The sequence below is a fragment of the Pipistrellus hanaki genome (assembly GCF_964339955.1).
Source record: "Pipistrellus hanaki genome assembly, chromosome: 3".
Classification (NCBI taxonomy): domain Eukaryota; kingdom Metazoa; phylum Chordata; class Mammalia; order Chiroptera; family Vespertilionidae; genus Pipistrellus; species Pipistrellus hanaki.
Genome location: NC_140505.1, coordinates 1042284 through 1069719, shown reverse-complemented (window position 1 = coordinate 1069719; position 27436 = coordinate 1042284). Strand labels below are relative to the sequence as shown.

The 27436-nt window shown below is 53.7% G+C and overlaps 1 protein-coding gene across 34 annotated transcripts in view; it reads right to left on the bottom strand.

Moving 5' to 3' along the window:
* CSMD1 (CUB and Sushi multiple domains 1) overlaps nt 1–27436 on the bottom strand; it is a 574681-nt gene that overhangs the window by 166835 nt on the left and 380410 nt on the right. For all 34 annotated transcript variants that reach the window (XR_014794550.1, XR_014794551.1, XR_014794558.1 and 31 more), the window contains exons 8-10: nt 13976–14063; nt 7449–7573; nt 1247–1368 (exon numbers count right to left, since the gene is read on the bottom strand). Coding sequence is in view for 3 of the 34 variants with exons in the window: in XM_084878313.1 (XP_084734439.1) it covers nt 1247–1368; nt 7449–7573; nt 13976–14063 (335 nt within the window). In the remaining 31 variants the exon portion in view is untranslated. The remainder of the gene's footprint in view (nt 1–1246; nt 1369–7448; nt 7574–13975; nt 14064–27436) is intronic.

Here is a 27436-nt window from a genome sequence, read left to right as displayed (position 1 = left end):
TGGGCGGGGTCTCCTCCGGCCTTGGGGTGTCGTAGGCGGGGAGCACCCCAGGCCCCTGCCCACAGCCTGGCCCCCGGCCCTGGGAGCTGGTCTAGGGCATCTCTCTCAGTTGAACCTGAACTGGAGTCCCTACAGACCGTCCCAGCCCCCAGCGGAGGACCCACTTCTCGGTGCCCGCAGGGTCTCCTCAGGGGAGGGGGAGAAGGAGTGCGGTGAGGCCTCCGGGCCTAAGCGTGCACATCTGGCTCCGTCCGGGATGCGGACGGCTGTGTGGTGATGGGTGGTGGCTGCCACCCGGGCCCAGCGTCCGCGGTTGGGGGGGTAGACAATGGGCCTCTGAGGCCGCTGTGGACAGATGCTTCCTCTGTGAGTGTGTGCGGAGCACAGGCCTCGGACAGGGGCTGTCTGTGTGCAGGAGGCCCTTGGTGTCTGCATTACATGCGTTTGGAGGGCGGCGATTGACAAATCCCTGCTGATCCAGCCTGAGCGGCCGTTCCCTCCTGTCTCCACGTGAGCTCACATCTTCCAGCCTCCCCAGTACCTGGTGGGCGAGATCACCGCCCCGGCCACGGGGGCTACAGAGTCTCACAGAGCACGCCCCTCACCCCCCCTCCGCCAGCCGCCCCGCCTGGGCACGGCCTCAGGGGCGCGCGGGGACGGTGCTGAGAGTCCGTATTAACGTTCTCAGCTCAGGGAACGCCGTGACCCTGTGAGCGACGCAGGCGAATGTCGGCAGGTGCGACGGCCTCAGCATCTGTGCGCGGGTCACATCCTCCGCTGGGCACATTACACCCCACATCGTGGTCATTACACCCCACATCGGGCACGTTACATCCCACGTTGGGCACGTTACACCCCACGTTGTGCACGTTACAAGCTATGTCGTGCACATTACACGCTATGTCGTACACCTTACACCCCACATCGGGCACGTTACACCCCACATCGGGCACGTTACACTCCACGTCGGGCACGTTACATCCCACGCCGGGCACCAGAATAATCACGCTGCCCGTCCACCTCGGTGAGGGTGAGGAGAGGACAGGATACACAACCGCACCCGGAGGGCGGCCGCAGGGCTGTCCCATCCCAGGGCAGCTCTGGGCGGGCTCCCAGCCCGGGGGCGGTGGACACACCGCCCAGCACCCGCCGGTCCGCTCCAGCCGCCAGATGGAAGGGCGCAGCCGGAGGCCGGAGGCCCAGCCCGCCTGCCCCGCGCCCCCGCAGAGGCCAGAGGCGGCCTTACCTTGTCGGGGTCCGAGGCGGTGATGACCCACACGCAGTGGGCGTTGTCCTCGTACTGCACCGGGTAGTTGGGCGAGGTGATGGTGCCGCTGGGCCCCCGCAGGTTGGAGCCGCACGTCCGAGCTGCGAACACAGAGAGAGTTACTTTCCCCGCCCGCCTCCGCGGGAGGGACAGCGCGGAGCTCGTCCGGCGGCTGGGGACCGGCTCCTGAGCTCGCTGGCCGGCGGGTGCCGCCCAGCAGGACCCGGTGTGCAGCCGCCACGGAAACAAACTCTCTCTCCGGCCCCCGTGCCTGCCGGCCTCTGTTCTCAGGACGGCCAGCGGTGGCAGCGCCGTGGACGGTGGCACCTCAGTGAGCCCAGCCCGTTCTGACGCGGGCGGCTGTGCGCGCCTCGGTGGCCCTCGGGTGGGCACGGCGGAGTGGACGGCGTGGTGCAGGGACGCAGGCCCAGGTCACCGTCTCAACCAAACCATGTGTCACACCACCCCGGCCAAGCTCCGGCCCCAGCTGGTCCCTCCCGCTGCACAGGGGGCGGCCTGCCATGTCCTGCTCAGGCCGCAGTTCCCGGACAGCCGGGCACACAGGAGCCTCAACAGCATGTCCAAGTTTAAAGGAAGAAAGTGGAAATCGTGGCTCCAGCCTGGCTGGTGTGGCTCAGTGGTGGAACCAGGAGGTCACGGTTCAATTCCAGGCACATGCCTGGATTGTGGGCTGGATCCTCAGGAGGGGGCGTGAAGGAGGCGGCCGACCAGTGATTCTCTCTCATCATTGGTGTTTTTCTCTCTCTCCCTTTCCCTTCCTCTCACTGAAATCACTATATACATAAAACACTTTGGAATATAAAACACTTTGGAATATAAAACACTTCACCTGACCTGCTCTGTAGGAAGGAGGTATTTTCCTTTCCAACCCATAGATGATACCAGGAAATCCAATGTCAGCCTGAACCCGTTTTGACATTGGTCATTTAAACACGGCGTGAGAAAGTAAGAAGCACATTTCACAAGTGATAACGCACAGGAGAGATCAGCTTCATTTCCCTAAAATCCATCAGGCAAACCGACGGAACCATCACCAGGGCCTGGCCGGCGTGGCTCAGGGGCCGAACGTCGACCTATGAACCAGGAGGTCCCCGTTCGATTCCTGGTCTAGACACATGTCCAGGTGGCTGCTCAATCCCTGGTGTGGGGCGTGCAGGAGGCAGCTGATCGATGTTCTCTCTCATCATTAATGCTTCTCTCTCTCCCTCTCTCCCTTCTCTAAAATCTATTAAAAAAAACAAACAAACAAACCACAAAACAGAAGAGGATTCTGTGTTCCGAGGGCGGTATGGGGAGGGGTCTGAGAAACCCTGCCCTCCAGCTGTGGCTCACTGCCCGGGGAGCCATTTCTCCTTTCCGCTTACATCGCCACAGAAAGAACAGAAATGCTGCCTGCCCCCCAGACCCTCCTCTCGGCCCGTGACCGCTCACCCGCAGGCCTGGTGTTCTGTGAGCATGAATCCTGTGCCCTCGGAGACGGTGCCCTCCTGGCCACCATCACCGTCATGCCCAGGCCTACAGCTGTCCACGCGTAAATGGGAACGGGACGGAGCCCATGGGAATGGGACAGAGCTTCTCACGGGACCCCAAACCAAGCAATCTGCCCCCCAGGGGCCCGTGGGGGAGCTTTACTCCAGGGAACTGGGACCTGGGGCACAGGGAGGCTCGGCGGGTGGGGGAGACAGCCTCCTCTCATTGCCCTCCGAGCGGAGTGGGGGGCCGAGGCGCAGTGTGTGTGTGTGTGTGTGTCGGGGGCGGGGGGCGCTGAGGCCTGGGTGCGGGAGCTGCGGGCTGAGGGCTAACGCCTGAGGCTTTGTGCCCCGCAGCATCTGAGGAGGCGGGTCCTGAGACGGGTCTGCTTGCTGTGAGATCAGGGCGGGAGGGAGAGCAAAGGCTCATCAGTCAGACAGGGGTGAGGAGCGCCCTCCACACCTTCCTTTGTGTCAGACAGAATGATGAGCTCTGTCTGGCCGGGCCTGTTACCGCCGTGACAGATGCTCCGGAGGGGACGGGCCAGGAGCGCGGGAAGGAATGAAAGCGCATATTTTCCTTGGGGGAGCCATCCTACCTGGGCTCCGTCCTCATTAACGGCCGGAACACCATCTATCCCATCCGGGGCGGAACATACACTTCCTGCAGCTCTGACAGCCTGTGGGATCACACTGAGGAGGGCGCCACCCACAGGGCGGGCCAGGGCCACCAGCCCCGGGCACAGCCACGCACAGATGTCTGACTGGAGATGCGTGCTTCTTCACAGGATCACCCGCCAGCTGCCACGCCACACCACACCACACCACGCCACACTCTGCCCTCGGTGCCAGGCGTACTGCCCAGCTCTGTGCCCTACACGTACAACGCCACAAGTGTAACTGACAGCCAAGGGGTCCGGCCGCCTGTTGCTACCTGAGCCACTACAGCAGTAACAGGGTTGGATGCTATATGAGCGCTCATTCCAGTCCTGCCAGCATCAGGGGAGCCCAGGTCATCCACACGCATCTGCCCTGCCCCCACCTCCCATCAGCCCACTGCTAATGCCAGGGAGAAGGACAGAGGTTACCTGGGAAGCAGGCAGGAGGGTGTGCCAAATGGGCAGATTACAGGGAATGGGGGCTGCGGAATTGCAGAGGCCTGTGGGTGTGCAAAGGGCTGGTGGCTCTGGTCTCTGCAACAGGCCACTCATTTTCCCGTGATCACAGGCAGCTCCTGGCGGGGAGGAGGCGCTGCATTTCCAGGTGAGCTCCCTGGTCCCATACAACTCCCGGCCAGGTGAGAATGCGCATTCTTTATTTTTTAATTTTTCAAAATATATATTTGTATTCATTTCAGAGAGAGGAAGGGAGAGGGAGAGACAGGAACATCAATGATGAGAGAATCATGGATCGGCTGCTGCCTGCACACTTTGCACTGGGGATGGAGCCTGTCACCCGGGCCTGTGCCCTGACCGGGAACTGAACCGTGACCTCCTGGTTCACAGGTCAATGCTCAGCCACTGAGCCATGCTGGCTGGCAGAACGTGCCTTCTTTAATCAGAACAAAATAATCAGAGTTAAAAGCACATGATTAATATTTCTTATAATTAGAGCTGGTCCCCAGTATTCTATTTTGGCCCCTGTCATTCCCCCATTGCTATTTCTATCCTCTCGTGTCTACGAGGTTAGTTTTAGAAGAAAAATATCAGCCTGTTGGATTCCAATTGCATCTGCCTTGAAAGCAGTTCTTGGGGATGGAATACGGCGGCTGCAGGATCTAAAAAGAGGAAGGCATTGACTACAGCAGCGAACTCTCAGGCTACAGAATGTAAACACCCGAGAAATGAAAAGGAATTCCCATAACCCGGACAGACTGGGTAACTCAAATCCATAAGACCTTCCTCACTGCTTTCCCTTGGAGCCGGTTTCCCTAATTTGCTGAATGTTGTGTGTTCTATTAATTGAGAATTGTCCGAAAGATTAAAATGGCACATTCCTTTAAATTCCTCACTCCCGTGGTTATGCTGCAAAAACAAATAATCTGTTGCTGCTTGAGCCTCTAGCACTGCCTCCTGGCCCGGCTCAGCTCTTGATTTATCCCCTGGGTAGCCCTGGAGGTGGCATTCCGGCTTTTACCGTGCCTCAGGCCAGCTGGGTCGCTTCTGCATCAACGGAGCCAACCATTACCGGCTCAGCGAAAAGGGTCTTACATTACCAAGGACGTTGGAAAATTATGTACAGGCACATGTAATTATCACTGAAAAGCTTTATCATAAATCCTTCATTTTAGTTACATCTATTTATTATGTCTGAACAACTTTGAGATTTTAAAGCCGATTAGTATTACCCAAGGCATTTTCCTGGCAAGTTTTGTAACAGGAATAACTCACTGGCCTCCAGTGGCTTTAATGTGGAAGTAGTACTTTTTTTTAATTTTTCTTTTCGAGATGGGAGTGCCCCCCCCAGGCCCACTGCTATTTTGAAGCCTGCTGGAGGGCACCCCTGCAGATCGGGTCCTCCTAGGAAAAGACTTGGGGGGCTTAGAAGGTTTTATTTCCTGTATTTTTCTTTCTGAGTAGGCTGCATATAAAAAGAGATCTTAAAAACAGAAACAACAAACAAAAAACCCCAGTCAATAAGGGAATACTCTCCAAAGGGCGGGCTGGGACATGGGCCTTAGGATCTTATCTAGAGGAACCCAGGCCGGCACACGGGCTCTGCGTGGCACAAAGCCCATGCCGCAGAGACGGAGGGTTCCGTGTCCTTAAAACAGCAAAGAGCAAGCGAAACCCCCAAAAGATAGAAAGCAAGCAAAGAACACCAGCAACCACAGTTCCATTACAGACAGACAGACAGACAAGAACTCTCACTAGCAAAGACTTTCTGGAACTGGTGGCGTGAAGTTCCTGCACTCCAGGCCACAGGTCAACCTGCCACAAGCAGTGAGCCCACAGCGACTCGGGAAGTGCCCCTTCCTTAAACAAATTAAACAAACAACAGAGACACAAAGCAACAACCAACAAAGGCACTCTTATATACAACTCGAGGCCCAGGGCATGAAATTCATGCATGGGTAGGTTCATGAGCCCTTCCCAGCGACCAGGGCCAATCTGTGGGCGACCGGTGGAGCGATCAGGGAGTGTGGGGGCTGGGGGGGGGGGTTTGGGGGGGGTGTGCCCTGCTGGCACCTGCCTTGGCTGCCCTGGGGCCTGTGGTTGGGGTAGCTCCTGTATTAAGCCTCTGCCCCCTGGTGGTCAGTTGGCATCATAGCAATTGGTCATTCTACCACTCATTCTGCCATCTGGTCTATTTGCATATTAGGCTTTTGTTATATAGGATATTTACTCCAGGTCTGTCCAGCCTCAGACACCATGTAAAACAACCACTGAAGCAGAGCAATGTCTCTCATCCCAGAGGGGCCCAGACTGCGGCCTCAGGGACCAGGCGAGGACCACTGGAGCCCCCTTGAGCCCCGGAGCTGATCAGGCTCACCCAGACGAGAGGTGGTACAGTGCCCCCTGCCATCACAGTACAGCCATGGACCACGCGTGCTTCCTGACAAGGAAGCCCAGGAGAGAGGCAGCAAGTGCTTCCTGTGCCGCACAAACACGCTTGATTCCTCCTACGTACACGCTTGATTCACCTTAGATCTCAGTGCGCTAACGAGGCTGGAGATTAGCTTAAGATCATTTACTAATAAAATAGCAGCTTGTGCTCCAGCTCATGCACCTTTGTCACTGATGTTGTTATCGGTGGGGACCTCTCCATGTCCCCACCAGCTGGGGCTTTTCGCCTTCTAAGATTTCGCACTCTGCAGGGGCCCCACCCCTTCTGGCAACAACCTCTGTTCCCAGGCACCTTCCCCACAGCACCCTGACCTCACTGCATGTGGCCCACCCCCCTTTCTCGGGCCCCTCCCCCCAGTGGCCTCAGGAACAGGCGGTGGTTCCCTGCGGGCAGTGACGTGGCAGCTGCCGGGGAAGCCGCCCTGCCGATGCGCCTGTAACACTGGCCTCCCCTCTGCTCCGTTCCTGTTATTAATAACCAGTTTGTTACCATGGCAACAACATCAACTCCAGGCAATCGCTCCACTGCCACTGAAGGCAATCCCTTTCACATCAGCAGGGACCCGGTTACATAAAATGTTCATACGTGTGCAAGCTGGGCATATAAATCTACTCAGCTCACAGTAGGGCCCCCCCCCCACACGAAATAAGCGTGTGTGAGTTTCAGTGACTCCATTTGCTTGTATTTCTTCTAAAATTTTAAATGATGTTTTAAATTGATTTAAGAGAGGAAGAGAGGGGGAGAGAGAGATACACACCTCAATGATGAGAGAGATTCATGGATCGGCTGCCTCCCGCCCCGATGGGTCATCGAGCCTGCAGCCCGGACATGTGCCCTGTCCGGGAATTGGACTGTGACCTCCTGTTCATGGGTCCATAGCTAACCACTGAGCACACCAGCGGGGCTGAGTTTTTAAACCACACACATTCCTGAAAATGCCTGCCTCCTAACGAACACCCAGAAACTATTTCTGTTACCCACAATGTCCCTGTGAACAGATACTCCGTCGCCACGTCCAGCTCTGTCGCTGCACAAGGCTTTGTGCTTCCATCTCACGGTGGGTTCAGAAGGACCTGGGGACCCTAAAGAAAGAGGGGTCCCGGTGCCGCCCCGCCCCCGCTCACCTCGGCAGAGGGGCCGGTGGTCGCTCCAGGCGGCCAGCGTCTCGGTGACCCGCTGGCAGGTGATGCTCTTGGAGCCCTGCAGCACGTAGCTGTCCTCGCAGGAGAACTGCACACTCGCGCCAACCCTAAGCGGCGACAGGACAGAAAACAGCCCGTTAGGAGATACCGTCTCAGCCCCCTGCCGCCGTCCGTACTGTCAAACCAACGTGAACCCTGAGCAACCGGCAGGGGTTCTGCACAGATGTACCGGGGCCTGAAGCAGAGGCCGCCTCAGGGGACACCACAGTCTGCTCTGCAGCTGCATCACCAGAGCCATAGGGCCTCTGGCCGCCTCTGTGACACAGGAGCCAAGGGACGGCCTGAGGGCGGCGGCCGAAGCGGGGAGAAGGGGATGGACGGTGTATCCCTAAGACAAACCCGGATAGATGCCATTCCCTCAAACAAGCATCTCACAGAAACAGGTCCAGATCACGAGGAAGTCAGCACAGGAAGGTGAGGGCTGCGTCGCTCTGGCCCAATAAAGCCTGTGGAAGAGCCGGCTTCATGGACCAGAGGCTGGCGCGGCGGTGGGTATGGGGGCGGGGCGGGGTCGTTAAAGAGCAGGCGCGAGGTTCAAGATGAGTCCGTTCCAGAGACCCGCTGTACGCACTGCCCTGACTGCCAACACCTCAACGTTTTTAAGAAGATAAATCGCCTGTTAAGTGTCTTGACCGCAATGAAGTTTATGAGAAAACACTTGCTCCACAGAAACAGGAACGTTCTCAGGAAAGAGTCTAGATTGTTGTCATAAACATCGGTTATAGTTAGAGGCAGGCAGAGACTCGTGGCTCACAAAGCGTCTCACGGGAAAGCACCCTTTGGGTGGAAAGGAGTCCATCGGCCTCGAGTTAGACCCACATCGGCTCTGGCTGCCGAGCGGTGCCTGAGACCTGGGCATCAGAGACAGGGGTGAGGCGATGATGCTGTGGGACCACGTGTAACAGGAGCGCCAGCCCCTGTGAGGCCCCCTCAGGCCTGAAGGCACCCCGGCCGGGTGTGCGGGGGTGAGTGGGTTATCTCCCCCGGACAGGCCATGGCCACAGGAGGACACTCCACACCAGCTTTCCATTGCACAAGCCCTGAGCTCAATGTTGACAAAAAAAGAAGGAAGAACCTGGCCAGCAGAGCTCCGTGGCTGAGCATCGACCTCTGAACCAGGAAGTTATGGTTCCTTCCATTCCTGGTCAAGGCACCGGCCTGGGTTGGGGCTCCGTCTCCAGTGTGGGGTGTGCAGGAGGCAGCCAATTCATGATTCTCTCTCATCATCGTTGATGTTTCTCTCTCTCTCCCTCTCTGAAATCAATAAAATATGTATATATATTAAAATTTATTTTATTAAAAATATAAATATTATATAATAAAACAGTGATCTGCAAATTGACCATACCTCCACTACACCCACTAGCCATGCCCACCAGCCAATCAGAGGGAGTATGTAAATTAACCCCAACCAAGATGGTTGCAGGTACAGAGAGCAGGAGGGAGGCTTGGGTTTCTTTGGCAATGGAAGAAGCCAAGCTTTCCACCTGCCCTTGCAGGCCTAAGCCTCCACTCCAGGCTACAAAGTTTCAATGATAGAAGGTAAACAAATCCAAACAGAAATGGCAGCAGCCACAGAGCAAGCAGATGTCTTGGCTCCGCTCCAGGCTACCAAGTTTCAATTGTAGAAGGTAAATAAATTCCAGATACCAGGGCCTCTGCTTGGGTTACCAGGGGGCATGGCTGGCCTGCAAACCACCACAGGTCTCTCGCCCAGGCCACCCCAAACCCCAAAGGGATTCCCACCCTGATCTGGGACACCCTTCAGGGAAATCCAGCTGGCCCCCACCCATGCACCAGGCCTCTATCCTATCTAATAAAAGAGTAATATGCAGATTGACCATCACTCCAACACACAAGATGGCTGCCCCTATGTGGCCACAAGATGGCTGCCCCCATGTGGACACATGATGGCGACCAGCTCAACAGCTCTGATTGCAAAACCAGAGCTGACTGTGTCTTCGGGAGCTGCGGGTCGTCCTATAGCACTGAAAGCTGCTGCATGAAGAGGCAGGGCCACGGGCAGAGCCTCCCTCACTGCCCTGCACCAGCATCTACAAGTTCCCATCAGCCCCTGCCGCTGTCTCTGGCGCCTCAGAGCACGCTTTGTCTCACAGAGAGGGGTCGATGGGAAGAAAGCTGTCCCCACATTTATCTGGGTTCACACGAGAAAGCCCTGCACTTGGACTGTGCTTATCTACCATTCCGTAGAGATAACACTGCAGTTAATACCAGACTGTCTACGGAGAAAAATATTTCCAAAGAAGCAAGAAAAACAGCATCAATACCGTTGGATGAGGACTATTTTAGCAACTTAATAGTTGACTCCTTTCAAGTAAAAACAGCCCCAGATTACCTATAATTACAGTGCCAACGACAGATGAGTTCTATCCACTCATCTTGACAATGTTGGTCATTAGGTTTGATTATAAGAGTTTAGACAAAGCTGAATTGCCTTGCCTTCAAAACAGTCTCAGAAAGACTGTCAACAATTCAGAGGAGCCTCCCTCTATCCAGAACACCACGTGGGCGGTGAGGGTACTCCAGCCGGGCCGTTCCCGCCATCCCAGCGAGGGGCAGGGACACCGACCCTGGCTGCGTCTCCCGGCTCGCCCACACTCACACTCACACTCGGGCTGCACCTCATGCAGTGGAGGAGTCAGTGCACAGATACAGGCCCGCCCGCCCGATGCCCATGGCACCACACAGTCCCAGGCTGCCAGCAGGATGGCAGGGAGCGTTTTTTTTTTTTTTTTTAATTTATTTTATTTTATTGATTTTCCACAGAGAGAAAGGGAGAGGGATAGAGAGCTAGAAACATCGATGAGAGAGAATCATCGACCAGCTGCCTCCTGCACACACCCTACCAGGGATGTGCCCGCAACCAATAGATATGCCCTTGACCTTTCAGTCCGCAGACCAACCAATGCTCTATCCACTGAGCCACACTGGTATCAGTGGCAGGGAGCTTTAATGTCAGTGCAATAACGTCGATATCCGAATGGTATTTGGCTTTTATGGTCGAAAAAATAAGGCCACAGGCTCACCGACCAGCTCAGGGGGGCCGTGCAAACTCAGAGACCCCATGACCACACAGAATGGTCTGCAACGAAACCTTAACTCAGAGCAGTTTATGGTGGGAGTCACGTCCTAGCCAGCATCTGCCCAGACAGAGGTCAGCTCCCACCTTTACGGAGTTGTCTTTCTGCTTCTACGGTAACGCCCCTGTGGGATGCGGGGTCCCTGTAGCTTCCCTTTTCCCAACCCCTCAGCATGCAAAAAAGGGCTGAGGACTATTTTAGCAACTTGTTACCCTGTTCATGGCTGCCTGCTAACCGCCCTGCACCACCTGAGTGAGAAAGCAGCTGTCCATCATCTCACTCTTACCCAATCCCAGAGGTTTCCGCTTTGCTTTCTCCCCCCCGGTGGTTGGCAAACTCATTAGTCAGCAGAGAGGCAAACCACGGCCCACGAGCCTCATGCGGCTCTGTTGATGAATGAGCTTGCTGACCCCTGGACTAGACTAAATGCATAGCCATGCTAATAAACGTGTAATAAAGGTGACACCGCTGCTATTATATTCTGAAATGCGGGAGCACTGGAGAGCGTGGGTGATGGCACTAAGCTATACGTGGAGAAGGCAGTAATTCCATGTGGACGCCAGCGGAACACGCTTTAGTGTTCATTGCTATGATTTAATTCCACATTGCAGGTGACACTTAAGTGGGTATCATTGGTCAATTTTTATGGCAGTTTAAATATGAATGAGCAGAATTGTTTAAGAAGCTATTAAAATATTCATTCCTTTTCCAACAGCATGTGAGGGCAGAAAGTTTTTAAAAATACTTTAGCCCTCCCCAAAACGTAGCATAGCCGATTGAGTGCAAGAGCGGATGTAAGTGCCGTATACAGTGTGACCACACTGGCAATGACCAAGACGAAGCCGAGTGGCAGGCTCACGCAAGGCAAGCTGTTGTCAGAGCAATGGACACTTCCAAGAGCAAAGACAGTCACTTTGTCGTATTGAAGATATGAATTTCTTAAAAAAATGTAATTTTAAACGTGCATGGATCTAATAAAATGGCTTCAAAAATCCACGAAGCAAACACAGGTAAAGTACCAGGAGAGACAGACAGATCCCAGTGCCAGCAGGAGACCCGCGTGCTCTCTCAGGATGCCTCCCCATTAGACATTCTGTGCAGTTCTCCCCCGCCCCCGTGTGACCCACTGCGAGTTCTTCTCCAGGGACCTGACCTGTGTGCCGAGGTCAGGCATTTCTGGGCCAGACAATAACGATCAGTGAGTTCAAAAGAATGGAAGCCATATCAAGTGTCCTCTCTGAGCACCAAGACCCGTGGGAAATCCCCAGATACCTGGAAACGCGGAAATAGCCCACGGATCAGAGACGTGATCACCTGCATCCCATCGATGTCACATTTCCCTGTGCTTGCCGTTCTCAACAGAAACAAACCAGGGACCCTGAACGTGTTCTGTTTTGAGGAGATCCACACATTGGCATTCTCTAGTGAGAGGGTCAGGTGAAGAGGACACAGGAACCGCCAACATCAGGAATGAGGACTGTGACATCATTAACGAGGGAAAGGGTGAGAAGGGAATGTGATGAGTGATTTTGTGCCATTACATTTGACAACTCAGATAAAGTGAGAAAACTCCTTGAAATACGAACTGTCAAGCTCACTTGGCAGAGAACCGTGACCTGAGGAGGCCTGTCTGAGGAACGGAATTGAATTTGTAATTTAAGGACTTTCTCATGAGAAAATATCGATTCCAGATGGCTGCCCCGATGCATCTGCCAAAGTTAAATATATGTATATATAACCAGTTCTGTACAAACTCTCCCTGCTACTCAAGAAGAGAGACTATTTCTCAATTAATTTTATGAGACCAGTTCTACTCTGATAGCAAAACCAGATTAAGTCATTACAAGAAAAGCGTGCGGGCCAGTATCTTTTCTGAACATATATGCAGACAATCTAAAAAAAATATATCAAATGAGACCCAACAGTATATAAAAACCCATCAAAACCAAATGAATTTCACCCCCAAGTGCAGAGTCAGGAAAATCTATGTCATGCCTGCGAACAAACCAAATAAACCCAAAGGTTACATCCGTTGATGAAGGAAAACGTTGGACAACATGCTCTGCCCGTTTCAGATGGAAAGCTCCCAGTCACCTAAGCATGGACGGCACTTCCTCCACCTGGTGAAAGGAATCAATAAACAAGGTGAAACTAAAATCGCTCAGAAAGGTGAAAGCCAGAATGCTCTCACCTAAGATCGGGAAGCGGGCAGGAAGCCTCACTAAGTCTGTTCCCCTGTGGCCTGGGCTCCGCCCAGTGTCTTCGGAGACACAGGGGCCAGAAGGCATTCCGCTGGACAGATAGCGTTAAAACCGCCTGAGACTGCGCGAGCCGGGATCCCTGGGGCGCGTGCTGCAAACACAGGTCCCGTCCCCCTCCTCGCTGCTCCTGGCAGAGGTTGGCTCACTTCACAGGCTGACCCACCGCACGCCTTTCCTGCTTCCCTCTCAAAAAACAGGAGATTACAGGGAAGAAAAAACCAGTCCCTGGCTCCCTGCCGTGTTTGATTGTGAAGCTTTCTCCTGAGACATGTTCCCACCTTGAGTCATTTTGAAAAGGTTTACGTTTCTTTTACAGAAATACGTTTTTATTGCTTTCAGAGAGGAACAAAGAGGGAGAGAGAGATACAACTATCCATGAGAGAAAAATCACTCATCAGCTGCCTCCTGCACGCCCCCTACTGGGGATCAGGCCAGACACCCAGGCCTGTGCTCTGGCCAGGGATCCCACTGTGACTTCCCGGTTCACAGAGCCACACTGGGCAGGGAGGTTTACGTTTCTTGAAATAAATGGGAAGATGCAAATGCCCAAGCCAACAGCGCTGCTACCAGGACCGCAATCACCACGCGCTGACTGAAAAGCAGCCTCCGGGTCATCATGACCCTCGTACGGTGAATCACAACATTTTCCAAATGAAACGCACTGCAGGCCACTTACACTCGTTAACACGAAAGCTAATTTAATGAAATAATTATGAGGGGACAGTTAAATTTTTCCCCATCTACTTTTTTTTTTTTTTTTTTTTTTTTTTACACATTAACCCAAAGGCATCAGACTGTGAGGAGTGAACAAATGAAAACAGGGGAAAAACCTAAAGGTGCATTTTGATTATATACATTTTGAGTTAAGTTTTTAATATTGGGTCACGCAGTGAAAGCTGTCAACCCTGGCATACCTGAAATGTGTCAGCATAAATGCAGAGTTCTACTAATAACATAGCTGCCTAATAACGGAGAAGCTTGTATCTTCAAATCAAAAGGAAAATGAAAACACACATTAGCAACGGCAAGCTCGCATTCCGTGCGTTAGAAAACAATGTTCTGTTCGAAGCATGCCTGGGTCTCCCACCTGAAGTCAGCTCCTGCTCGCCGCCCGAACTCCGGAACCCCTGGGTCTGGACACGTGTCGGAGACCAGGGCTTCCCCGCCCTGGCTCACTGGAACGGGAGAGAGAGAACATGATTAGGATTCTGTGCAGCTCCTGGGGAAACGCCCGGGGAATACATTTATATTAGGCAGATTGGGTTCTTAAGTTGCGGCTTAAAATGTTATTTCTTTAAGAATCAAGACAGCTGAGCTGCACTAAATTGAACCATTATTCTTGTATTTGGGAAACAAAGACCCCTTATCCCATGAGAGGGCTCCGTTTTATTGGTTTGAGCCCTTCTGGGCTGGAGGTCTCTGTTACTGGCGCATCACGGCTAACTTTGTGGCAGGTTACGATGGCTCGCATGACAAGGAAAGAGAGCTGCCCGTGAAGACGTGCACGTTTATACAGAAGGGACTTCGCTCGATCCCCAGGGAAGAAATGAGGACGCCAATTCCCGGCTAAGCCCTAGACGGGAGAGGTTTTGTCAAATGGCCCGTTATGCTTTAGCCACCAAACACGTTCACCACTGAACTTCAGAGGCTTTGCTTTTCCTGCACCGATGGGCTGGTTCACCTCCTGCCGGCCCCGTGGAGCGCCGCTCCCCAGGTGGGGTGCTGTCCAGGCACAGGACAGTGTTTTAAGGACTCGTTTGCTTATCAGACAGAGTGGCTGCCACCCCAACACTCACCCCGCCCTGGTAAACATGTCAATGTATTTCTGTTGATTTCAGAGAGGAAGAGAGAGAGAGAAACATCCACGATGAGAGAGAATCATGGATCGGCTGCCTCCTGCATGCCCCACACTGGGGAGGGAGCCGGCAACCGGGTCTGTGCCCTGACCTGGAATCGAACCGTGACCTCCTGGTTCATAGGTCGATGCTCAACCCCTGAGCCACGCTGGCCGGGCTCCCCTGGTCTTACTGTAATAAATCCTATACAAGTATCTGCCAGGAGGAGTACACTCTATGGCCAGACTTCTCCCTTCGCCCTCGCCCTCGCCCTCGCCCTCGCCCTCGCCCTCGCCCCCGCCCTCACCCCCGCTGCTCTGGAATCTTGGGCCCTGGGGACAGAGGGGTGGCAGGGCCAGCGGGAGGAGAGGAAGTCACTGAGGGCGTCTGAGGGAAACACACCGTGGCTTTCGCTGGCAGAGAAACTTGTAGGCGCGAAAGGAGACTAACTGCATGCCTGCATCTGGAAAGATGTCTGCAGCCTAGAAAGTCCTCGGGCCAGAGAGAGGCTGGAGGTCAGCACCAGGAGAGGGCAGGTGACCTGCAGCCAGGAGGCCCCTGAGGGGGAGGGGTCTGGTCTTGGGGACAGAGAACCAGGAGGCTGGCTCCTGGGGGGGGATTGGGAGGGGGCTGGTCTCGGGGACGGGGCACCAGAGGGGGGCTTCATCACAGGGTCTCTGGAGGAATTTTAAAAACTGTAAAAGCTTCCGGGCCTCAGTGCTCAGCACCAGGCATGGCAGACGAGACGGGTCAGTGTTCGCGAGGGAAGAGGAAAGGGCGATCACAGGCACATAAGCTTTGCCAAACGCACGCCACTCTGTGCACGCGCCTTCCATGGTCAGTGCGTGACTTAACCGTGGTCCCCCGGTCTCTCCCCGCGGACGCCTGGGGGCTCCCGCTTCCATTCACCTGCCGGGCGCTCAGGGCCTGAGGCTCCCAAAGGCACACGCACATGAGACGGAACCACTCTGCTGAGCAAACTGCCTTCAGCCTCCCCTCCGCCTCCTCCTGAGACTCATTAAGGGCCTGCAGGTCCGGGGTGAGCTGGCAGCGCTGCCCGCGGAGGGAGGAACAATGAGCTGCTAACAATAGAGCCGGGTCCCAGCGGCATCTCATTCCCGCCAGCCACGGGGCCCAGGAGGACGGGGCGGGGATGAGGCACAGGGTTCCTGTCTGCGTGGCGGGCTCCGGGGCTGTGTTCTCTGCGGGTCCCTCTGAGGTGAGAACGAGGAGGACTGGGTCCCTGGGTGAGGTCGTTTTTGGTGCAATAAAAAAAGGGCGTTTGGGGCAGGGAGGAGGGCTGGCAGCTCCGCTCCCTGCAGGCGCCCCGTCAGGCAGCTGGCGTTCTGGAGGGCGCACTGCTGCTTACATCCACCCGCCACCCCACACCCACATCGGAACTCCGGCTGAGGAAATCACGAGGCCTGGCCTGTGTGGAGGTCACTGATTCCATTCCCGGGTGGCAGGCTCCATCCCCGGTAGGGGGCGTGCGAGAGGCAGCCGAACAATGTTCTCTCCCCTCATTGATGTTTCTCTCTCTCCCTCTCCCTTCCTCTCGGACATCAATAAAAAAATAATGCTCTTGAAAAAGAAATAATTGAGACAGCTCCTTTCAGCAGTGCCAGCTATAAAGCTATTTATAACCATCTCAGTATAACAACATCAGAGACCTGGACGCAGGCCAGGCTCCAACAACAGAAAACTGATTCAATTAATGGGGATACAGCCGCACAATGGAGAGCCGCTCAGCCAGCGAAATGTGCTTAAAAGAATGTTTGTCCACACGGAGAAATATTCACAACAGATCCAGTACAAAGCAAGGCCCAACAGAGACAGTTAGACAGTATTTTGTCGTCTACGGGGAAATCTGACACGCACACAACAAAAGCCACGCCGTATCCCCTTCTATTAGCTGTGTCTCCGCGTCGCATAATTGGAGGCTTTTGCTAAATAGCTTGTTTCTTATTTGCATTTCCCATGTCCTCCAGGCCCACACTGCTTTGTAATGAAGAGTCCAAACAAAAAATCTACTTTGATTAAAAAAAAAAAATTAACGACCTCATTTGAAAATCAGAGAAAACTGCTTCCATTAAGAGAATAATCACTTCCTTTGGAGATGTAAATAAAACCTTGTGGTTGGTAATTGGGGTCCAGGGGGAAGGGGACACCTCGGGATGTAGGACTGTGTCCCCCGAGCCTCACTGGGTACCCAGGCTGCAGCTAGGAAGCCGCTGAACGTGAGTGACTCTGAGGCTCCCGCCTAACGCATCCTCAGGGGCCGCTCTGCCTGGTCTCAGCTTCACTAGGCCTTTTGCAGGCAGAGCTTCCAACATGGCCCCTGCTTCCTGGGGGTCGGGGGGATGGAGGTGTCCCAGGGCCACAATCCTGCCCCTTCCATCCCCCCTTCATGCATCTGCCTGCCCCCCTCCTCACCGGCCCATCCCTCCCTGACTCAGTCTGGGGCAGTGGGGGGGGGTAGGGGGGATCTGCCTGGGTCCTGGGGAGGGGCAGGGATGGGGATGGAATCCACACCAATCCTGGGGAGCTACACACTGTGCTCTGCGACTTTTCCCCAGCTTCTGCTGCCTGCTGTGCCGAGGCCTACGTGTGCCCAAGCCAGCACAGTCAGGGATGAGCCTGAGGAGGGGCGGTGAAGGACTGAAGAAAAGACAGACGAGAGAATACAGCTGGGGCCTGGTGGATCTCCCATGCCTGGATGAGGACACAAAAGACCCAGCCTGCAAGTGATGCTTTTTTTTTAAATACATTTTTATTGATTTCAGAGAGGAAAGGAGAGGAAGGGAGGGAGGGAAAGATAGAAAAATCATCAATGACAGAGAATCATTGATCAGCTGTCTCCTGCACGGCCCCTACTGGCGATCGAGCCCACAACCCAGGCATGTGCCCTAATCGAACCTGGGACCCCTCTGTCTGCAGGCTGACGCCCTATCCATTGAGCCAAACCAGCTAGGGCCCGGTGCTTTATTTTATTGTCTGATTAAAACAAGGTAGATGAACACGAATACAAAGGTTCCTGTTCTGGCAGCACTTGCTGCACCTCCCACAGCCCATTAGCTGCTTAGGAAGGAACGAGCAAGGCTACCAGGTCAGGCTTAATTATGCTGGGAGAGCTCTGCTGTCCCCGCCGGGACTTGTCTGCGGCTCTGCCAGAGGTCAGCCTGAGGCCTGACCTAGAGCTGCTCCCTACCCCCAGGGTCCAGAGGGGCTGCAGGAAGGTGAACCCCGAGCCTGCGTGTGGGTGACTTCGCTCCCGTGTGTGATCTTGGCGAAGATTTTAATGAATTTTCCTGAAGCAGGTTCCTCTCTGGGCAGCCCCTGCTGACCTCACTGGACACGTGGGTCAGACCACAGGTCCCCCCCTTGTTGCTATTATCCTGTTTAGTGCTGTCTGCTGCCTGTCCTGCACCGCATAGAGAGAGAAGCATGTGTCCATCATCTCACTTTTACCCAATCCGAGAGGTTTCCCCCTTGCTTCCTCCCGCCTCCCCAACCCATCACCAGTGAGTTCCTGTGACCCACCCAGGCCCCCTCCTCTGACTGTAACGTGTAAAACAAGGTGAAGCCCGCCGTTCTCCGGAGCATAGTCCCAACCCGCTGAGATTCTGCTTCCCGGCACCTGGCAACGATTTGGCTCAAATAAACTCACACACATGCTTTACAGGTTTGAGTGTTTTCTGCATGTGCTCTGTGTTTACACAGGGATCAGCCTGCCACAGGGGCCTTCAGGGAGGCAGTGATGTCTCATCCTAACACAACATGAGGTCCGGCGGCAGCCCAGAGAGTCAGCAACGATGCCGTCAGCAGAGCCTTGAATCAACAGCGGATTCAGTGAAATGCAATGTGACCAACTGCAGTGAGCGTGGGTACGAGAGCAGACACATCCCTTCTCCTGTCCTCGGGCCTCTCTCTCCCACCCGGGAGAGGCTCTGCGCCATCACATTTTACACACCGTGGCTCTATCTCAATGCGCCCTCTCTTCCCTTCCCATCTCGCTCCAGCTTACACACATACATGCCAGGACTCCGCCTTCTGAGTCTGGCAGGCATGATGGAGAGACACGGGAGCAGGAGCGAGACCAGAGCCCCAGGGCGGTGAGGAGGCCAGCGGAGAGCGTGTGTGGAGAGAGGGTCGGAGAAGCGGTCCAAACACACACTTGTCCCAAACACAGAGCCAGGGTTTCAAAGAAGAACAAAGAGGCCATTCCCTCCAGAGTGAGAGGAACTGCATTGCATCCCCAGACCAACAGAGTGGAGGGGAGGGCCCCTCTTCCGGGTGAGGGAGATGACCCGGCAGTCAGGGGAAGGTGACACCCCCATCACACCTCTGCCGCTGCCACTGCTGATAGCTCAAGCCTCGCTGGCCCTGGTTACCTGAGCCTCAGGTGGCCCTGGGAAGCTGTGTGTGTGTGGGAGGGTGGGTGAGGATGGGTCTTGCCACACTGCGGACCTGCCACCCCCAGCAGGGTTGAGGGGACTGGGCACAACCATCTTGTGGCTATGGGCGTCGCTGTGTGTTTGTGATGGTGTGACGGTTAATTTGCATATTCCATCTTTATTCGATAGGATTACAATGTTCATCTTTCTCTCAAGATAGTTCTCTGCTCCGGTTTCCTGCCAATCACATCAGCGCTTTCCTCAAAGCCTGTTACTTTGGGCAGAATGGAAATTGAGGAGGGGGGGAGAGGGGAAGCCCGGCCACTCAGCACATCCCACGGGAAGTTTGCAGGGAGGGGTCCATAGCATCAGTTTTTTTTATTTTTTATGAGGAAATAGCAGGAAGCACGAGGGCTCTGTGCTATTCTCTTCCATCAAGTCAGAGACCCCGGAAAATGGGGCCCTTCTCTCTCCTCTCCATTAAACCAGGAAGCTGTACATGCCCATGTCCCTTCCTCTCATCATGGCGTGACACAGATTCCAGGGACACGTCCAGGAGGACACGTACGAACACCACTGGCCACAGCTCCCCCGAGGGCCAGGGCTCCGCTGGGTGAGGACCCATCACTGAGGCCACGAGCCACACATCCCGTCCCCAGGCTGACCCTCAGAGACTGAGATTCCACGGAAACGCTGCATTTCACCAGGACTCTGTCTTGTCTGCCTGTGCATCACACATGCATTGCACTTTTTAAAGATTCATTTTGTATTTGTACGTGTACAGGGTGGGGCTAACGCCGGCTTACAGTTGTGAGTACGTGAAACAGTTTATTCTTGCACAACGATCCATTAGTTACTTCACTATTTCCCATACAAGCAACTGTAAATCTCCTTTTGCCACCCCCTATATGTTTGAAGTACACACTCACAAATACATGCACGTGAGTGTGTGTGTGTGTGTGTGTGTGTGTGTATTTATAATCTATTTATGGAGCTAATTTTTAAATGACATCTAAGGAAGGTAGACAGTATAAGTGATGACAACAAGAATTTTCTAATGGATTCAGAACCTAACTATCCATTGATATCAAGTTACTGCTACAAGATTAGGTTTTGGTGTGTCTTTTATTTCTGTGTTGTTTTGACCAAATGAGATACAATTTGTCAGGAAAATAATCAGTGTCTCTGTCTTTGTGATTATCCAACTTCATTTTAATCAAGTAATTGACTCAACAGGGTTCCAACCAACCTGTGGTGAAAAAATATCGAAAAATTTCATTTCAAGGAGAGATGGTTGGGGTGCGTGCAGGAGGCAAACAAGTCCAGGGCCTGTGGGATGGGGGCTGCAGGTCTCCCCAGAGGAAGGACTAAAAAATACGATTGTCTGGGGCTCATTCCACCCACTTCACAGAATTCAGTGACTCAGCCGCCTAGCCGTCCATTCCACTCTACCAGTCTAAAAGCCTAAGTGACCGTCCGACCATCCGACCAATAGATATGACACACAATGACCACCAGGGGGCAGACGCTCAATGCCAGAGCTGTCGAGCTGCATTGACTTGGCAGCTGCGGTTCATGGGTGACTCACCCGGAACCAGAGAGGAGGGAGCCCAATTGTAGGGTGTGTCACGTGAGAACTGTCCTCTTGAGATCCGGAATCCCTTGGGGATGACGGGGTGCCAGTTTTGACCTTATCTCCACAGGCCAGGCTAAGGAACCCCCGGGCCTCTAGGAGATTGTAAGAGTAACTTCTGGTCAGCCTCTTCTCTTTGGAGGTCTGGCTTGAAAGACTCCGAGGAGTGCCTTCTCTATACCCACGGATTAGCACACTCACACACACGAGGCCCTGGGGGGGTGTACCTGGTGACATGCAGGTGGCGGACAAGGAGTTCGGTGGAAGATATTCCAGTATCTGGTATAAAATATATAATCTAGCCGAAACCAGTTTAGCTCAGTGGATAGAGCATCGGCCTGCGAACTGAAAGACCCCAGGTTTGATTCCGGTCAAGGGCATGTACCTTGGTTGCAGGCACATCCCCAGTAGGGGGTGTGCAAGAGGCAGCTGACCTATGATTCTCTCTCATCGATGTTTCTAACACTCTATCCCTCTCTCCTCCTCTCTGTAAAAAATCAATAAAATGTATTTTAAAATATATACAATCTACATCCAATAACTTGCAGGATCCGACACATTTACTGCCACGGATACCACCCTAGCCAGTATGGCTCAGTGGACAGACCGTCGGCCTCCAGACCAAAGGGTCCCAGGTTCGATTCTGGTCAAGGGCCCATCCCTTGGTTGCAGGCTCTTCCCTGGCCTGCAGCCTGATTGGGGCACATGCAGGAGGCAACCCATCCATGCATTTCTCTCACATGGATGTTTCTCTCTGACTCTACCTCTCTTCCCCTCTCTCTAAAAATTAATGGAAAAATATCCTCAGGGGAGGAATGAAAACAATACATTCATTAAAAATAAAGAAATGAAACCATGGATAGCAAAGTGACATCATCCTTTTTGCCTTGAAGGAACAGTGCGGAGAGACAGTCCCAACTGAGACCTGTCGTATGTCCAGCTCAGCACTCGCACAAAACCAAGAGAAAGGCCGAGTGTGGACACTGGAGTATGAGGTGCTTTATATATGGAAACAGAAAACAACACTGCAATCACTCACAGGCCGGAGTGGACTCGAGAGAACATGTCTATGTTCTAACTAAGATGGTGTATCTAAAAGGAAGTCCAAGTCTATTTTCAATGGAAGAACATGAAGCTTCCTTTACATTAAGTGATGGAAGGAGAGGCGTTACTGAGAAAACCATATAAAAACACCAGAAGCCCAGGGTACGGATCCGTGCACCAGTGGGGTCCCTCACCTGGCCTGCGGGGATCGGGCCGAAACCGGCTCTCTGACATCCCCCTCGGGGTCCTGGATTGTGAGAGGGCACAGGCCAGGCCAGGAGAACCCTGGTGCATGGATCTGTGCTCCAGGCCTCTCGTATGCATATAAGGTCTTTGGCTAATTGCTTCTCTCCGCCCCCCCTTCACCCTTCCCTTTGAGATCCATCAGTCTGCCCCAGGTTTCCATGCCTGTGGTTTCTGCTCCTGCAATGAGTGTCTGCCCCCTGGTGGTCAGTGAGCATCACAGCTACCAGACAGTCAGCTGGTTGGCCGGTCACGTAGGCTTTTATATATATATAGACAGTTTACAACACACGACTGTCTCGGTTTTAATTTTCTCTGCCTGTCACCTGATCTCCCCTGGGCAGCCATTTCCTTCCAGAGTGACCAGCTGGTCCTGGGGTGTCCCCTCTGTGGCTCTGCTCCGAAGGCCCCTCCCGAGGACCCCAAGCCCCAGGGTCCATGGCTGACAGCTGGACACCAGCCGCTGCCTGGACGTCAGCGAGGCCTGGAGCTACGGTGAGGTCCACCCGTCATACCCCTGACCTTCCCCCACGTGGTCCCTCCAGAGAGGAGACAGCGGCCTCCATCCACGTCCATGGTCCTCCTCCGTCCACACCGGCTGGGCCCCCTCGGTGCCAGGAAGCGGGTCGGCCCTGAGCTGGCCCCCTCTCCCACTTTCCACTAATCCCACTTGCCCGTCTGCTCCCCAGCTGCGCTGACCGAGGGCCAGACCGTCCCTTTACCGTTAACCCTGAGCACTGCAGTGAGGGCCGGGGCCTGCCTGCTCACGGGGCAGGCATCTCCCTGTGGATGCACTCGAGCCCCTGACCCCCAGGCTGTGAGCCGCTGGGAGGACTTCCCCCCCACCTCCTGCTCAGGTTCCTGTGGGGAGGCTCTGGGGGAGAGGGGAGGGTGGAGGGAGGCAAACAGAGTGGTGGGGGCACCTGTAGTAGCTTTAACAATTTAAAAAATGCCAAAACCGGTGTGGCTCAGTGGATAGAGCGTCGGCCTGCAGACTGAAAGGTCCCAGGTTCAATTCCGGTCAAAGGCATGTACCTTGGTTGCGGGCACATCCCCAGTAGGGGGTGTGCAGGAGGCAGCTGATCGATGTTTCTCTCTCATCGGTGTTTCTAACTCTCTATCCCTCTCCCTTCCTCTCTGTAAAGAAATCAGTAAGATATATATTTTTTAAAAAATGAATAAAGCAAGATCCTGTGGGTGTCCTGGACGTCAGGGGCACAGTCACATCTGCTGGTATTCAGGAAATGCACCCGCAGTACAATTTTACCCCAAATCCTGAACCCCGGCCCTTTCACTCTGACATGGAGGCCACAGAAGTGTAAGGTGTGAGGTGGGAGACGCCTGAAGTTCCTTTGTGCACATGCTAGCGGCACGTGTCCTCATGGCTGACCCTCCCAGGAGGGTGTGCTGGGCAGAGGGCTGGCCATCAGAACCAGCCGGCACCCACCATGTCACCGGGGTCGTGGCCCTACTGCGCGCTCCGGTCCTTGCTGTAGCGCGGACACAGTGACTGCGCTCGGAGGGATGGTCGATGTGCTCTCTGCCATGTGTGCCAGCCTCTGCTGCAATGCACGCGCCCGATCAATACCAGAAACCACTTACAAGAATCACAGCCACGTGAAGTGTGGAGAAAGAAACTTGGGGAAAAAAACACATCAATCCTGGCTTCTGTAATAAACTGAAATTTGGTGTCGCTCCTCAGGCTGAATTTCAATTTCACCCTCAATTTAAGAAACACATTTACATTCTGAAAGTTCGGGTGAAATTATAGCCTGCGACAGGCTCTGCCAGGCTGCCAGGAAGGAAGAATACGGTAAATACTGTAAATCTGCACAAGCAAGACGGCCCGAGTGTGGTGGGACAGACCCACAGGGTGAGGGGAGAGAGTGAGAGCCCAGAACGGGACCCGCACACGGAGGCCAGCTGACCTCTGACCCGGAGCGCAGGGGGGACCTGGCAGCAGAGTGGGACCCTCAGCAGACGTGCTGGGAGAGGGGAGCATCCACAGGCAGCCGCACTGATGGAGACACAGAGCCCCCTTCAGGGCCGCAGGCTCCGAGGGTGCAGACCGCGGTGCAGAAGGAGGAACCAGACTGCTCTGCAGGAGGCAACGGGAGAAAAACCCAGAAGGCCTGGGCCTGGCAATGATTCCTGAAACACAACGGCAGAAGTAGGATGTCTGTGGGAAACATGAGAAGTTGGACATCATGAACATGTAAAACGTGTATTCTGTGTCCTGGCCAGGGGGCTCAGTGGTTGGAGTATTGTGATCAAACACCAAAAGGTTACAGGTTTGATTCCCAGTCAGGGTACATGTCTGGGCAGTGGGTTAAATTTCCAGTTGAGGGCTGTATTATATGCAACCATTTGATATATATCCCTTCCTTTCTCTCTGAAAAAAATGAATAAAATCAATAAACACATCCTCGGGTGAGGGTTAAATAAATAAAATTAAGAACAATTAAAAAAATGAAAGAAAAACCACATTCTTGGACGATGATTAAAAGGACACGTGAGCTCAGGGACACGTGAAGAGAATTAGAAGGCACGCTGCAGGCGGGCGGACAGTACTTGTGAAAGATAAACATTGTCATTCAAACTACACAACGAAATCTGAAAACTCAAGAGTGAGAAAACAAACACAAAACAACGGAAATGGCCCGAGGCCCAGAGAGACACTGCCCCAGAGCACACACAGAGGACACGCTGACCGTCTCCACACCACGGCTCACCAGGGACACGCAGGCGGGACCCCAGGGCGGCCACGGGGCGCTCCCCGGAAGGGCCCGGACCCAGACTCTGACAGCAGCACGTGCCGGCCCGGATGGGAGCCCCGGGCACCCACTCGCCGCTGGTGGCAGTGCAGGAGGGGGGGTGGTAGACACCTGGGGCATGTGGGTGGCATCTCACAGGGACTAAACCCACTTCTGCTGTCACACCCAGTGGTAGGGCGCCTCGGCATTGATCCCAAGTGGAACACGCATGTCCACACACACCGGCACAGGGAGGCGCAGAGCAGCTTGACTCAGGGGCAGAGCTTGGGGGCAAGCATGCACCCTTCAGCAGGTGGTGGGTATAGCGGTCCATCGGACAGCGGGTATTGTTCAGCGACAGGAAGAGCTGCCAGGCCACGAAGAGATGGGGGACTTCAAATGCATCTCCCTACGCGACAGAAGCCCCTGACAGGGCCACACGCCGTGTAACTCTCACCCCATGGCATGCTGGGAGAGACAGAGCATGTACAGTGGAATTCTACGATGTCTTCTGCTTTAAGACACCTTAGGGGAAGACAGAGTGGGTGGGCAGACGGAGCACTGCTGAGGGTTCCTACGTTGGTCTCGGGTCCCTGCACGTCTCTCTCCACTGGTGTGCACGTTTGAAACGATCCCTGGTGGAAGGTTAAGATTAATAACCCTGACGGCCTGCTCTGTGCGGAGCGAGGCTCGGCAGACTCAGTTCACAGGCTGCACTTTAAGGACCGTTTTTGTCAGGATGTGACTAACCCAGCCGTAAACTGAGACCAACAGCCATCCACTCCACACACACGTGTATAGACGGCGGGTCCCGGGGTGTCCCACTGCAGAGCTCCCCACGGCTCTGACAGCCTGTCCTGGGACTCCCTGAGCCCCACCACCGATGGCCTGGGAGATGCCGCTGTAAGGCGGCCACTGCCCGCCACGTGGTCCGGACCTCACGTTGTCCCTGTGTTCCTCTGTGACTCCCTGAGAGACGGACGAGGAATCCCCACCACAACGGACACCTTCCGCCTTCGCTCTTTATCACCATCAGCGGTGACTGCTCGTAAACTGTCTCTCTGCACACGTTCACACCCTCGTATTTAGTGCCAGGAACAAAGCCTGCCTCTGAGGTGCCACCATGCCAGCCCGGCTTGGCATGCTCTCTCATCATCTTGGGCGTGGCTCCCACCTCCCAGGGGAGGGACTGTCAGCCAGACACGCCTCTTTACAATGATAGGGTGTATTGGGGTGAGATTAGTTAATGGAATCGTAGAGGTTTCAAATGCACAATTCTGTGATACGTCATCTGTAGACTGTATTGTGTGTTCACCACCTGACATTCACACTTGAATTAAGAATTCTGAGTAGGAACTCCCCTGAGGGGAAGAAGGAAAGTCTGACTCATGTCCATGTGCCTTCTACTGTAGCATTTCCTGAGATCTGTCCTTTATGTCTGAAAGATAAGATATATGATCCCATGTCCACATGATTACTAGACAGAAATAGATGATTTATAGATACTAGAGGCCCAGTGCGTGAAATCGTGCACCAGTGGGGTCCCTCGGCCTGGCCTGTGGGATCGGGACAACACCATCTCTCCAACATCCCCCAAGGGGTCTTAGATTGTAAGAGCACATGCCAGGCCCAAGGACTCCCCTAGTGCATTATGGGGCCAGCGAGAGATGCTGGAGGTTGTCCAGCTGGGGAGGGACTGTGGGAGGGCTCCAGGGTGTGTCCAGCCAAGCTCACTCAGTCTCAATCTTCTGAACCCCAGCAGCAAGCTAACCTACTGGTTGGAACATCGGCCCCCTGGTGGTCAGTACACATCATAGCAACTGTTGGGCAGCCTTAGCATATCGTTAGCATATTATGCTCTGATTGGTTGAACAGACGACCGGACACTTAGCATATTAGGCTTTAATTATATAGGACTAGAGAACTGATGCATGGAATTCATACATGGGGCTTGGCCCTCACAGCTGCAGCAGCTTGCCTGGGCCCTCAGAGCCCCTGCTACGTCTGGAAGGATGTCCGGAAGATCATTCAGCCGTCCAATCTAATTAGCATATTACACTTTTATTATTATAGATATAGACAGACATAGAATAAATACAATACTGAGAAATGATAGAGATAAATAAATGGATGATAGATGATAGACAATAGGTAGATACATGAGATATAGATAGGTAGGTAGATGGCATACAGATGACAGATGATAAATACATACATGATAGATGATAGATAGACCGATGATAGACAGACAATAGGTAGATAAATGTGATATAATTAGATGATAGGTGAATGATATGTAAGTAGATAGCATATAGATGATAGTTAGATCATAGATGATAGATGAATGCTATGTAGGTAGATGGCATAGAGATGACAAATAGATGATGGTAGATGAATGATATGTAAGTAGAAAGCATATAGATGATAAATAGATGTTGTTAGATGAATTATATGTAGGTAGATGGCATACAGATGACAAATGAAATGAGAGAGACATGATGGACAGACAATAGGTCTATGAGATACAGATAGATGAGTGATAGGCAGGCAGGTGGCAGACGATAGATGACAATGCGAACTGCTGTGTGCCTGGCACTAAGCTATGGTGGTAAGTGCGAAAGGCAGTCCATACGTCACTCCCAGTCA